Source organism: Haliotis rubra, unplaced genomic scaffold (assembly GCF_003918875.1).
Source record: "Haliotis rubra isolate DU_JTF1 unplaced genomic scaffold, ASM391887v1 Scf15, whole genome shotgun sequence".
Taxonomy (NCBI): Eukaryota; Metazoa; Mollusca; class Gastropoda; order Lepetellida; family Haliotidae; genus Haliotis; species Haliotis rubra.
Genome location: NW_025765447.1, coordinates 3,068,911 through 3,084,188, shown reverse-complemented (window position 1 = coordinate 3,084,188; position 15,278 = coordinate 3,068,911). Strand labels below are relative to the sequence as shown.

Here is a 15,278-nt window from a genome sequence, read left to right as displayed (position 1 = left end):
TCCACGTCGGATATCTACGTCAAAAAAACTTTCATATACAACCTATTTTCAATCTATTTTCAACGTTGAGGATCAACCTTTTTCAACGTTGATAATCGGTCAAACTTCAACGTTGATTCCACGTCGGATATCTACGTCAAAAACTTTTTCATATACAACCTATTTTCAATCTATTTTCAGCGTTGAGGATCAACCTATTCTCAACGTTGAAACAACGTTGATAATGCCTGCTGGCGCTGGTCTAACCATAGTGAACGTCTGTGAGTGGCATTTAGAAGCTGGTGTGCTGAACAACGGGGAAAGTTCTATTGATATACAACGTCTTTATTATAATGTAAGCGATGTTTTGGTGTAGCTACTAACACCGTCAAGTGATGTACAATACTGCAGGAAAGGCTTATGTATACATAAGTAAAGTTTGTTCAGTAAGTCGATTGATGTTTACGCAATAGACATGGTGTATCAAGAAGCCAAGTGTCCATGTCATATCACTCCGTAAATAACAACCGTTTGCTCTGTATGATGTTTATCTCATATCATACATAACATCAATAAAAGCATGTTATAAATATATACTGAGTCAAAAAAGAAACTTCACATTCTTTCTTCAGGGCACTATAAAAGAACAAGAGATGGTAAGATGGTTAAATTGTTATTGCGTCAATATTGGCCCACGATATGGACGTCGAGAATGGAGATTGGCAGCCCGCAACCGATTTCGAATGGTCTGTGAGGACAGTCGACCTCTAAACATCTCAGCCTTGGTTCGTGTAGCCGGCAGAAATCTGTCACGTAGGTGACGTAGGACGATTTGACGGTCTTCTGCTCGTGACGTCACACGTGGACGACCCGACCTTGGGCGATCAGAAGTGGTGCCAGTTTGTTGTAGACGACCTCGCAAGTCATACACAGTACGACGGCTGCATCTCATTGCTCTTGCGACGTCAATAACTGATCTTCCCGCTTGCAACATGCCAACGGCACGTTCACGTTGCACATTTGACAATCGTGGCATTTCAAGTACCGTTAGAACTGTGGTTTAAAAGTGTTTTTTCAATTCTTGAGGCCAATGCAAACACGAGCATATAAAGAAAACTTCGATGCGAAGATCACGTGATTGACTGCACGTGCAAAACCTGATTTGGCACTAACGCCATTTGCACGACGAATGGATGGGTTTGAGTGGGTTTTGCTAACGTTTTTCTAGTGTCGAAATATAGGGATCCCATTTCGGATACATAGATGTATCATCAGAGAAAAATTATTCATTATTTTTCAAATTACATTTTGTGAAGTTTCTTTTTTGACTCAGTATATATTATTGAGACAGTTTCATTGACTTATATATGCCGAAATGACATATATATGCCGAAATGATGTGTAAACCATTCCGCTTGCGATATGTGACTGCCATCGTAACTTCTAATACTGATTTACCTATCTCTAACGTTGCATTTATATACAGAATATATATCGCAAAGGCTACAGTTGTACGTGGTTTTGATAAGGTGATTGGTGACACGTGTATCCAAATAGCCTTTTTAGTGTGTAACATTTTCGTTTCTAGAGGACTTGAAACTCGTTCAATATATGAAATTGTCTACCTGTATTATCATGTATATAATTTGGTCAACTCCTGTCAAAACGATTCAAATCTAATGAGAGCAATAGGTGACATTCACTGGGATGCAGACAAATAAACCCCCCAACACATCTACAAAACATTTACCATGTTCACACTGGACTGCTCTGCCCTCGTCCTCTATTTCACGCCAATACTGATAAACTAAACTCCTTACAATCTAAAGTCCTCAAAATAGACACAGGCGCAAAGACTAGTACCCCCTGATACTGATATCAAGTTTCACATCAATCACACAGAGAAGAAACCAAATTACTTTAAACTACCAGACTGGGGCTGAAAACAATATCAAAACACAAAAAAAAGCCCTCCTTAAATTCAGAGTAAACCCCAATGAGCCCCTTTCCACACCAACCTACCTAGGTTCATCCAAATAAACACCACCATACACCACAACAATTAGAGTGTCAAGCCCAAAACCTCATTATTTTCCCTTCCGCCCAGCCCTTACTGCGATGCTAAATTCCTTAATGAAGAAAACTAGAATTTCCCAGGTTCTGAATCTCCCATCTTTGCAGGATTCTATCAAAGTTATATAAATTCACAGACTAAGCGTTAGTCTACACATAAATTACCACCACAATACTTTTATAAACTCCCCATCTAAACTAAATTATTTTCAATATAATAACTAACCCCTTCCCACCCCAATACTTTTATCCTCATGATTTTGGAAATTCTCTTATCGACTTAACATTTTATAGGTGTTTTATGATATAGTGCTTTATTCCCCAAGTAATAATTCTATTACATTTTGTTAAACACACCTGCCACGTCGATGAATTATGGCACTGTCTCAAGTCGCTAGTTGGGATATGGGGTTAGACAGACATATAGTTTATTTAAGTCTCACCTGATGTACAGCAATATTATGAACAAGTAAAACATATACGCATGTACACAAGCCATTCTTGCAGAAGTATTGGAGACTATTGCACATACATTTAGAACAATATCTGTTTTCACATAATAGTAGAAATATACTACAAACATAAAATAAGGGAACACCCTAAAATTTGATAGTCGTATATAAACTGAAACGTGGTGAGGTCATTTATACACTAAGGTAAATGCAACTTTTTGTGTGCTTAGTGTGCACTTTAAACGACATGTTGGAACATGCAGTGAAGCAACTGATTCAATATTCGTTGAGTTTGAGTGAAATGAAACATTGTTAAAAACAGCGAAAAAACAAGGATGCTGAAACACACCAGCACCATGTTTGATTCAAACGCCCAAACAAAACACCCTAGTGCATGCGAAAGACAGACTTCCCAAAACTCAGTGTCTGTTTTATTGACACCTATGTGTCTGCCTGCCTGTCTACTTATGACAATATGCAATACACAACTACGATCACTGACCACATGCAGTTTTAACTTAACACCTATCAGGCTATACACAATAAACAAAACGCATTGATTTATATCTCGTGCACCTGCTCGTTCGGCTTCTGTCACATAATGTAATTACACAGACAGGCAGGTGTGATACTTGTACACATGACATGTTATGATGTGTGATGATTGCAAAATGTTATATACAAAAAATGAGCATATATTTACAAAACCCATCATCTCTGTACACACACACACACACACACACACACAGTGAGCCGTTACGGCATCGGCAAATGAACCAGCCAATGAAAGTCTTCGTTACACTTGAGTGCACCCCAGCCCGCTCTGACTGGGTTCGGTATCCCGGGTGCTTCGTTTCGAGAGAAGTAAACCCAAGTACAAACTATTGCACTTTTGATTTGCGATTGTACGCTTATAATTTTGTTTATATGTTTCGTCATAATCAGCAATGTATATTATGTCATGAATAAGTGATAATTGTGTTTTAATTATGTTTGATTTTTTGGTTGCATGTGACCTTTAAAATCGACAAAAGCTACATACACTTTGTGTTTACGACGTGATAGGCATTTTTGGATTAATAATGTGAATATATGGTCTGACGTCGAGTAACCTTTTCTGAATCCAGGTTGAGTTTCGGGAATCTTGTCTCGCATGTTAGCCCAATTCGTAATCCTGGCATTAAGTACTGAGGTGAAAATCTTCCCAAGAATACACATTAAGGATATTCCCCTGTAGTTATCTGGGTTGTTAAAACCTCCTTTCTCATGTATTGGGATGATTACCAAACATGACCAACAACTGGGGAATATACCACAATCAAACATCTTGTTGAAACATTTATGTAGAAAAGGCATCATCTCAAAGTAGGAAGACTTTATCATTCCAACCATGATATGGTCAGGGGCAGGAACTTTTCCACTTTTTAGGTGCATTATGGCGTCTTCAATTTCATCTTGGGATATAGGGTTTCGAGAAGACATTGCATATTTGTCAGCGTCAGTACAAGACGAGGATGAAACATTTGGAATATCGTCGAACACATCCTTGCAAGTGTTAAAAACAGTATCATTTGAGAATTTCTTTTCTTAAAATGAATAAGCCGCTCTTTTACATTCGGCTGCCTTTTAAAAGAACGTATTTGTTTCCAAAATCTAGCGGTAGAATGAATAGTATTGTTGAGATGTTTTAGCCCAAGTTTACAGATGTCAGATTTATATTTCCTTCAACAGGATTTGTACGGATTTCTCTTTTTGCAGTAGATAGTTCTATTAGAGTCAGTACGAAAACGTCTAAATGTTGACAATGCTTTACGAGCGTCTCGTCTAGCCATCTTTGTCATATAGTGGATGATGATGTATAAATGTAGATCTTTTCTTCATGCAGTCGGCAGAATCTAACCTGGACGAAATCTTCTATAGCCCCATCAATGTTAAACTCCAGTTTACTCAGTAATTGATGATTACAAGACACCAACCTTTCCTTCAGGCTTGTCAAACAAGTTTCACAAAGGGAATTATTTCTTTAAAACGACCAGATGTCAGCTTATCATTTTGGTTGTTCATGTTTGGGAATATACATGTCAGTTCTGGTGGTAGATGATCAGACTCTATACGGTCTCCAATGTTTAACATGTTGATGTACTAAACAAGATCCGGAAAGCAGATAGAGTAATCATTCACACTACAACGTTGGTGGCCACTGTGGGTATATTCCCCCCTCTGTGTCACCATATACTCTACTCAACAATAAGCAACTTGAATGAATAACACACGTCTAACATTATCTGCCCAAATCTATTTACCATACCGTCATGGGATTTACGATCATCCAAACCGAAACATGAGTCTCATTAACCTATTCAGACAATGACCTACTTTTCAGCCGATCCGGATTTTCTCGTGTGAAAGTGAAAATAGACATCACAAACAACTATGGTTACACTGAATTCCAATTCCTTGTTTCATAAGAAAATGGTATTTACAAATGGATTTTTATTTTAAACTTTAATAACATGGTATTTCTATATTTTATGGTCGAGGAGTAGGCAGCATGACCTTAACTAAGACGTCACAGACTGCCCCAGTTTGACGAGGTCGTAAAATGATTCACAATGCATCTGGCTCACTGGTTACATCTGCTGCGCTTATTCTGTGTAGTTCTGTAACGCACAATGTGATTGATATAATATCAAATTCGCACCAGACCGCCAAACTTTTCTAGCGGCAGAGCCTCGTTTTGAGATTTCCACGATTTCCAGGTTTCTATTTGTCAGTGCTCCCTGTACGACAGAGCACGCTGCACGACATGTTTGCAAGGATTATAAGGAGCGTAGTTTTGCATTACGTGCATTCATATCACCAAAGATACCTGTGTAGCAATTGGGACGGTGGGGTAGCCTAGTGGTTAAGGCGTTCGCTCGTCACGCCGAAGACCCGGGTTTGATTCCCCACATGGGTACAATGTGTGAAGCCCATCTCTGGTGTCCCCCGCCGTGATGTTGCCGGAATATTGCTAAAAGCGGCGTAAAACCAAACTCAGTCAGTCTGCCTAACGGCCTCAGTCAGATATGGGCGTCTCGGGATGATACGGGGCAAGATATGGAAGAGGGAAGGTGATAATCTCTACACATCAGATTTACATTTCGGCCAACAGACAACAGTGTACTGTTTTGATACTTTAATATCTAGGAAATTATCAATGCCTGATGCCATTAATCTGCAAAACGTACAAATTGAATGATGGATACATACACAGACGCCACCTGCGTCGACCATACTCAGACAATTTAATAGCAGGGCTGTAGAATACATCATATCCAACTAACCAGTTCATGCCTGACATATCATATACAAGTGTTTCTACGAGGCACGGTATTTGGAATTTGCTGAAGTAAGAGATGAAGTCACTGTTATCCACTTTTTGACTCAATCCGTTCACGTTCTTTTGTATTAGCGCTCATATAATCGAACGTGTTAGCGGTGTCTGGTATTTTACATCCATGTGGTATGTTATCCGGGCCTTGGCAACCGCCCGATTGAAGTTGCTTATTCGGCGGGGTTTCCGCCTCGTCTTGAGTAGTCCTGCCTCGCTTTCGTTGGGGTGTTTTCTGTTAATGACGAGATGCTCCATCAGACGTTTCACGAGGTTTTGTCATGGGCTTATCGTTGTAAGTATCCAAAATGGCCTGTCTTTTTAAGGGCATTTAGTTGTTGACGTTGTCGTGTGGTCAAGTCGCTTGAGATTCATAGCCCCTTTTACTTAAGCACGGGTCTAGCTTTCAGTGCTCGGACCTTGTCGTCTGATATCAGGAGCTATACAGGTATAGAGCGTGGTTTCGCCGTGTTACGACGCTGTGTTCCAAGACGATGGGTGCGGATAACGTCAGACGGTTGCCACGTTTTTAAACATCAGGGTCCGGCTGTTCAAAACTTGGTATCTTTTAACCAGCCGATAAGTACATTTAACCGATAACAGAGGGTTATCTTGTTGTTCAAAACTCTGTTAACTTTTAACAGGATGTTAACTTGACGTTAAGTTAACACACCTAAGGACCGCCGCTAACTTTTTAACAGTGTGGTTAACTCGCAAAATGGCGTTCATGCCTAACGCTGCTTCCATGTTGCCAGTTTAGCAAAGAAAGGATATAATAGGCCGTGTCGTGAATTGGGCATCGCTATTGGGAATTATTCTGACGAAGAGTTACATATGAAACTGTAATATTCTTTCAAATATTGATGTTGTACAAGTGCATGATGCCTACATTTCACCCTTTAACACGTGTGTATAAGGTTTAAGATATAGTTTACTACACTAAATGTGTCAAATTCTTCTGTAAATATCATTCAAACAAACAAACACTTTCAAAGAATAAAAACGTATACCCTATATTCACGTATGATAAAGATGATATTGAACAAGGCTAAATGTAGATAATTATATTAGTTTCATGAAAAAATATCCGAACGATTACATTATAATACTGAAAGTGTACTCGGTAGGATATGGTGGTTGTGTGTACTCTTATTCAACCAACCTTCACCTGAAAAAGATTGCCAAATATGTACAACAATGTTGACGTATGACATCAGTACCGATGACCGATTTCTTACAAAATTACAAAATGGCGGCTTCGGTGACAATGGGTACGCAGGATTTTGCGAGGACCCTTCCCTTTATTCTGGGATCGTTTATGCATAAAATGTGGTGTAAGTACTAGTAATCAGAATGATTCTGACTATTTGTGTATTGTTACAGGTTTTTATCGTTTTATCGTTTCAGTTCATCTAGACACTTCGTATTGCTGATAAAGACCAGTAATAAATTGATTCTAAAATGTATTCAGTATTCAGTGATGCATCTGTCACAGCTGAATTATATTCGTACATAATACTAATAAGCGTCTCAATATCGGACTTCGCGAAACGTGATTTTGTAAACACTATCCAGTGTGGCACAAAGCGCACTTCGGCGTTCGTGTGAGTGTATTTACGAAAACATCCCACTTGGTTCATCGGAAACGTTTAAGAATGATAAGAATCAGAGTTTCATCATGAAAACAGATATCAGCAATCACTGATATGCTATTGTTGAAATTCAATACTTCGAGTAATTACATTTCAAAACATCCACCAAATAACTTTGTGAATCCCGATTTTGTAATGTGTCACAAATGGCGACATTTGCGATGAAGCTTATTTTGAAAGGCCATTTTCAGTACTTTAACTTTGTCTTAGATAACAGTGTATGGTAGCAAGAAACAGGGAATTTCCCGTAGATTTCGAAACTGTAAAATATATTTGTCTGCGTGATATATTTTTGAATTTTAATGGACATCAAAGTGAGGGCATCGGTTCCCAATTGCGCAGATCAATGCTCACGCTGTTGATCACTGGATTGTCTGGTCCAGACTCGATTATTTACAGACCGCTATATGGCTGGAATATTGCTGAGTGCGGTGTAAAACTAAACTCACTCACTCACTCAAAGTGAGGGTTGAGGAGCAAGGACATATATGTCAGTCTGGCATCCTTTGCCATTGATGGATTTTAATCATATTCTTACTAATCATTACAGCTAAAAGGCCTTAATTTCTTTATCATTCTTCAATTTTAATTGAGGCATATCATCTTATAAAAATGCTAATTATATAAATTGACGAAAACTTAATTAGCATAATCATTTCTCTCAACTGATGTGTAGGAAAATATACAAAACAATGTTAAGTATCTATTCCTGTTGTGAGTGATATGCAGGCCTAGGTCGTAGTCACGTAACTTTGATTAAAATGTTATATTTGAATATCGAAACTTAGATCTAGATCATGCCATAAAATCATATATGGTGTCAAGTTCAAGGTAGACAGTAAAAAATAGATCTAGATTATAAACATTACCACGTGGTTTGTTGTCCCATTTCTACCTAAATTGTGAGTGTGAAATTGATTTTTATTTATATTTATATGTTTTTATATAGGCCTACATGTCAATTTTCGTAACTGTCAATGGTCTTGTTAAATATACTGAACCACAAAAGAAACGTCGCTTTCAAAATCCAATGCAAAATTGTGTTCTTATAAGGTGGTGTCTTTCTTATGATTGTACCGTTTTGTTAACATGTTTTTCAATCCAGATTGACAGTTATTACCAACATCAGTGTGTTTTATGGTGAAAAAAACATTTCGACCAAACCCACCTAAAAAGGCAGACGTGGTAAAAGGTTCTTATTCCGTATGACATTCGTGAAAGTGAAAATGCACGTGCATGCCGTGACAACCCTACCAATGAAAGCGAGTCTTAAACTCGCCTGAAATCATTTTTTGTTTTGACACAATCACCATTCCATGACTTACGAGAGATCAGAGGAACCTAGTCATGGCACGATTGCATGTAAGCTAGACTGCACGGAGGGTAGCCAATCATTTTAATGTTCATGTTAAGACAATTTGCCGACTGCAGGGGTGGTATCAGTTCACTAACAGCATCCAAGACAGTCCACGCAGTGGGCGACCTTCAGTAACATCACGCAACCATCTTCCCCAGAGCGACGGAAACAGCACGCATGACCCTTGGGACTCACAACAGACCCATAAGTGCCGATACAGTGCGTCGACGTTTACGCGGAAGAAACCTCTGCTGTGACAGACCATATCGTAGTCCTGTCCTCACCACTCATCCCCGCCCAAACCAACCAAAATGGGCAACTCAGTATTGGAACTGGCGTTATCAACAATGGAGAACTGTGCTTTTATCTCATGAAAGCCGATATTGTGTTTCGACAGTCGATGGCAGAGTGAGAGTATGGTGAAGGCGTAAGGAACTGTTTTCCAATGAGTGTATTATTGAAAGAGGCTGGTGGGGTGGCACAAGCATCGTCCTGTGGGGTGCAATCGGACTGGGCCAGTTAGTTGACATCTTGGTGTTCCAGAATCTTGGTCCAGGATGAGGAAATGACGTGACAGCTGCTCGCTATTTTGACCAAGTCATAAGACCCCACGTTGTACCATATTTTGGACGTTACAGAAATCACATCTTCCAGTAAGACAACGCACCTGCCCACACCGCCAGAGCCACATTGGACTGCCCAAGACAACAGGGCATCCAAACCCTACAATAGCCTGCACTCAGTACGGATTTAAGTCCAGTAGAACACCTTTGGGACAAGATTCAAAGAAAACTGAATGACCCTCAACCAAGGCCGACAACTGCGGCAGGACTCGATCAGGCATTTCGCAGAGTATGGACCCAAGTTCCTATGGCCTTCATCAACCGGCTTATTCATTCCATGTACAGACGATGCAACGCTTTCATCGTTATCGATGCCCATGGTGGCCCCACACAATAATAACTTTTGGGTATCTTAACGGTACCAGTTTTGGTGATTTTGCTTGTGTGAACTCTAAATGGGATTCCCGAAAATGTGTTAAGCATAATTGTCAAGTTTGAACTCAATCCTGCGTTTTGATTGTTAGTTGATTGATAGAGTGAATTAAAGTGTGTGCTTTAAGAAACCGCTATCGGTGCGACAATTCTTTTGTGGTTCAGTATATATTGTGAACATAATCACCATATGCCTACATCGTCATCGGTATCGAGGTGCAATGAACATACTCCAATTTAATTTGAATAAAATTAAAACAGGACATTTAACTTCAATTTTATCCAAGTAAACCAATTCATTATTTATTGTTTGATTTATTGAAAATTACACCATGTCTCAAGGCCGTCTCGACGCCGTCAAAACTTAACCGGCGGTTAAGATAACCGAGTATTGAACAACCGGGCCCAGGGATCCATTAACATTCTCATCACCGTTTCCTTGCAAGCCATTGATTTCTCACCTTCTTCTTCTGGGTACACCAAGGAGTATGACATTATCACGACGGCTAAAGGATTCCAGTTTGTCCATATCGTCCTCAATCTTTGACAAGCGTTCTACGACAGTTTCAATTTTGTCAGAGACAGCATCATTGTCAGTACACATAATGGCATGATTATGTTTCAAGTCGTGAATATCAGATTTGATTAGTGTAATTGTTATTCAAATTGATGACATTTAGAGCTGATTGCGTTGGCTTCACCTTTTAAACTGTAATTTGTAAGCTCAGTTCCGACTAGACATCACGTATCTCCGACGCAATAACATCTCTTACTTCTTTCCGAGAGATAGGTCCTGGGTTAGTTTCAACATCGTTTGAACACAACATAATCTGTATGATAACCGCCACGGGCAATGAACGCATCGATACCGAGATGACACCTTTCACGTGGTAATTTGACCAAACTGGTTCATAGGCAATCGCAGTGACGTCACATCATACACAGAAGGTGGTATTTTCTTATGGCAAATAATAATCAATGTTCATTTTTTCGAAATGATTGAGGAGGGCAAATGAAGCAGACATGTGGATAGCAAATGCAATAGTGCAAATGAGCAGTCAAAAGTGAATAGCAGTCCCAGACACAAATGGCGACTACTCACTATCACTGTGTAGCTTGATTTATCGGGTTCCCCTCGAATGGGTAAACGATTCCGGCTCTGTACACAGCAACTGGCACCATTTGGTTGTCTGGAGTGTTGGTCAGACTGCAGGTTATTACCAAGTGCAGTCAGTGAAACATGAGCTTCCTACCTTGGAATATATTTTGAAAGACAATTATCCTCGATTTTACATAGTGTTGTCGCATCAGGGGACGTAACTCGGTGTAAAAACCGTGTGTCAAGATTCATTGTTTAAATACATGGATATGAGAGTACAGTTGTATCATATCAATCAATGTGAGTGTCACTGGTGTTCAGGTCACAGTTCAATATTCACACACTTCCATACAAGGAGACTTGACAGATCTGTCAAGATGAAGATCTCTCAAGACATATCAATTCATCAACTGTGCGACACGGGCAATACACACACGGGCCTCCCTCTGGCAAATCGCCAGATCCCCCACCACCATGGAATTGGGCAGCTCAACTCCTCTGTCGAAAGTGTCCTCAATGGTGGCTACACAAGACTCCATTCTTGTCAGGAGTTGCATGAGCTGATTGCGGAGACCTCCCGGAGACATGTAATCCATTGCTATGGCAACGTTTTCGATCACGTGGTGAAGTTCGAGTTTCATACTGAGCATGCGCCTCATGAAGTCAAAAGCTAATCTGTCCGATAGTTGGTCATCACTTGTTTTAGCGTCATCACAGATTCGGGTTCTTAGTTTCTCGTTCACGTGTATTTCAGCCGTCAGACGTTTGGTTAGGGTGCGCTCCCGGCTGAGATATTTCTGGATGTTCACATTCAGTCGCTGCTGGCGATGATCCAATGCAGTGTTGTAGAACTGTGTCCTTTCGAAAGACTTATAGTCAATGGCACATTCTTCTATAAGAAAATCTCTCTGTTCTTCAACGACACAAACATGGTACCCATGCGATGTGAGTTTGGAACATGTCCAGCAGAATTTAGCTCCACAAGGACAAGTCATGTTAGGACATCCAGATATCTTCTCGATGAATCGCCTGCAATTTGGGCACATCTTACCTCGTACAGACAGCGCATCAGGAAACAGATCAAGGAAGGTGTCTTTGGCAAGAATGACGTAGTCCTTCAATGCAATCACCTTTTCACGGAACGCCTTGGCTTGGGCACATGTGGCAGGCCAGTGGGCGTTCTTCATGCAGGTAAAACACAGATCTGTTCCACAGGAACACACTACAGGAATAATTCTGCTCTTGATAGGAGGCCCTTCTGCCAGAATGGCCCGTCCACAATGAGGTTTAGGACACCACTTAGCCTGAGCGGAGCAGTTGATCTTCTCACTCATCTGCCTCTCGATGTGTTTCTTGATGTCGCTGATGTGCAGGAAGGAAAGAAGAGTGGGGAAGTCTGCCTCAACACTGCATCCATACTCAGGGCACGTGAAGGCAGAAGGCCCAGATCGCAGTTTGTTGACCAAATGTTGTCTCCAACATCTATCACAGAACCAGTGTCCACAGGCGTCAAGGCTAGTTGCAGGGGAACGTGTGTCGATTCTTTCAGTGGAAACCCTAATGTCGTCATAGCAGATACCGCACACATCGGTGGGACAGCCAGCCTCTGTAGCTTCTCTGTAGGTCCCTTGTAGACTGTAGACGTTGTCAGAGAACTCGTGTGGGTGGAGACAGTTCATATTCCACCTCCTCCCCACATTCACAAGCTGAAACGTCATGAAAGGCTTTTCTAGGCCGTTGAAGGCGTCGCGCTTCACGAACACATCCCTGGGGAGTGTATTGATGTATGAGAGGCACTTGTCTTCGAGCTGTTCCAGTGTGTAGGTCTCCATTTCCACGACTGAGTCCAGCTTGATAGAGTTCATATGAGAAGCAATGTTCAGGGCAACTTTGTAGATTCTTAGAGTGACATCATCCCGACATTCGACCTCTGTAAACGAAAGGTAACCATGGAGATCCAACGATGATGACGTCACGTCCCTGAAGAATGTCGACGTTCTAACATGATCTCTTAGTTTGTCAGTCATATCAATACTAAACTTGCGGGGTTCACATTTTGCCTCGATATAACGCCGACCGTACACAGTTTGCAGGTTATCAAAGGCAGCCTCATTTAAATCAATTTTCACAGGAACAGGAATAACAATTGTTGGGTCCTTGAGGCAGACAGAAAGGGAATTCGCGCTCAGCGCATACTGTTCATCTTCTGTTATCACTGAGCGAGCAGACGACACATGTTTATCAACAAATACAATGCGACCTCTCTTACATTCACTGTCATCTCCGTGGCTAGGTCGTCGCGTGCGACATTTTCGCTTCATTTTACGTTCAACTTTGATGAAGTCTCTCAGTGTAAAGTTTCCTCTAGATATCACCTCCCCAGTGTCAGAGTCGTCTGCGCTCTGAACATCAAAGTCCTCGCAAGTGTCATGTAGCATCTCGTTCACATTTCGCCTAGTTAGACGAAATCGTCGCTTCTTCTTCCTCCCTCCATTCACAGAAGTGCTGACACTGTCTCTAGCCTCTGGTTTGATATACTTTGGGTTATGGACAATTGAGCTTCTTGGGGAACACGGACAGAATATTTCATAGCTTACTGTTGATTCATCAGTACCGGATTGAAGTGTTTCCTCAATGTCGGTAACTGTCTTCTTATGTCTCTTCGCTTGTTGTGGACATGTTTTGAAATTTGTTACCGCCTTCCCACTAAAATATCGTCCCGCTTTCGGAACAAGTCGCTTTATATGTCCTTTATCAGCGTAGTAAGCTATGCAGTTAGATTGTCGTTTCAGCTTGTGCCTCAGAAATAAATCTGTTTTTGTAGTGTCTTCAGTTGACTCTCGGGACTGGATGTATTTTCTGATGACTTCAGGCAAAACCCATCTCTTTCTTTTGTTGAGCGAGAATTCAACATCGAAACCTGGAACATCGAAGTTCTCAATCAGCTTTCCAATTTGGAGTTTTTTCTTCTCCGTTCCCCCGACATATCGCCTCACTATTGAACTGTGAGTGCGGTACTGTCTGTTATAACGCGAGCTAGACACCCGCAGCGTATTGCCGGAGTAAACTCCGTGTTTGGACGACTTCAGCACCATAATGACTACTCACAAACACAGGCAAGGCCTCTGTCAGTTAATCAACTGAATTATCAGTTGATGTGGTCTGTTTTATAATATTCGGCGACTGTTTTCTTCTCGTGGTGCAATACGCTGTGCGGGCTATTATTAGGACGGGCTGTAATACTGCGTTTGTGAGTACGGCTTGTGGTTGATGTATTAACGTGGTTCTTGGCATTGTGCCTATTTTTAGAACGCGATGTAATCACTACGTGTGTGTGTATTGTTCAAGGTGTACTGATGTATCTGTTGGAACAACGCAGACTAACCCTTTGTAGTACGCTAGCAGATGCTTTCAGCAATAATTTCATATATCTAAGATGTTACATGGTGTATTTTGTGACAGTGACATTGTAAGGCTGGGACGAATAACTCGGATACCCGGGACGGGTGGGTAATGAGTTGGACCCGGTTACCCATCTCAATACCCGGACACGTTATGATCATGCAACTAATAGATTAAACAATGTAATATGTTATTCTTTCGTGATTAAAAAGGCTGACGTGTATTGTCTTTGAATATTTAGACATAATTACAGTCACTTCTTTTGAATAAAATGCATGGTTATTGAAAAAACGAAATTTAAGCCTCTGAGCTGAAGAATATATTGCCATTTCTTACAAATTTGATGTCAGGAATTAGCATAACGGGTATCCGGGTAGGGTAGGGTAATAGGGGGTGGGGTTCCCGGGTAGAAAATTCGGACCCGTCCCAGCCCTATGACATTGGTGTCAACAACAGAATCACCTCGCCGGAATACAACATTCCTCAGTTTCAACGTAGGTATATCTAGCGGGGTATGTGGTCTAGTATTAGCCTTCACTGATACTTGTCTTAAGGCAAGAAGTGTTTTGCTTTGACAACAATAATAAACATTAATGAAGCGGTCTAAGTTGCTGCTATTAAAAGTTGTTAATCTGTTTTAAACAATAATAACGATGCTAATGAAGATGATTTGTGGAAAACATATTCCTACGTAATTATTACCAGCAATATACCTTGTATTGATTGATAATGTGATGTTCCTGTGTGAATTGTTTGCGTGTCTCGGCACATGTACTCCACGTGCATTAGGCAGAAACATCTGTCCTCTGAGCATCGACCTCTTGAAGAAAATATGATAATTAAAACAATGTAATCCTTTGGATTTTGGCCTTTGTGTAAATGGGATAGATTACTCT

General features: G+C 40.7%; 1 protein-coding gene across 1 annotated transcript in view; it reads right to left on the bottom strand.

Annotated features, from left to right (window-relative positions):
- Positions 1-10,170: 10,170 nt before the first annotated feature.
- LOC124270192 overlaps positions 10,171-15,278 on the bottom strand; it is a 113,900-nt gene continuing 108,792 nt past the window's right edge. The window contains exon 2 of the mRNA XM_046705226.1: positions 10,171-13,149. Coding sequence (XP_046561182.1) covers positions 11,379-13,149 — 1,771 coding nt within the window. The 3' untranslated portion in view covers positions 10,171-11,378. The remainder of the gene's footprint in view (positions 13,150-15,278) is intronic.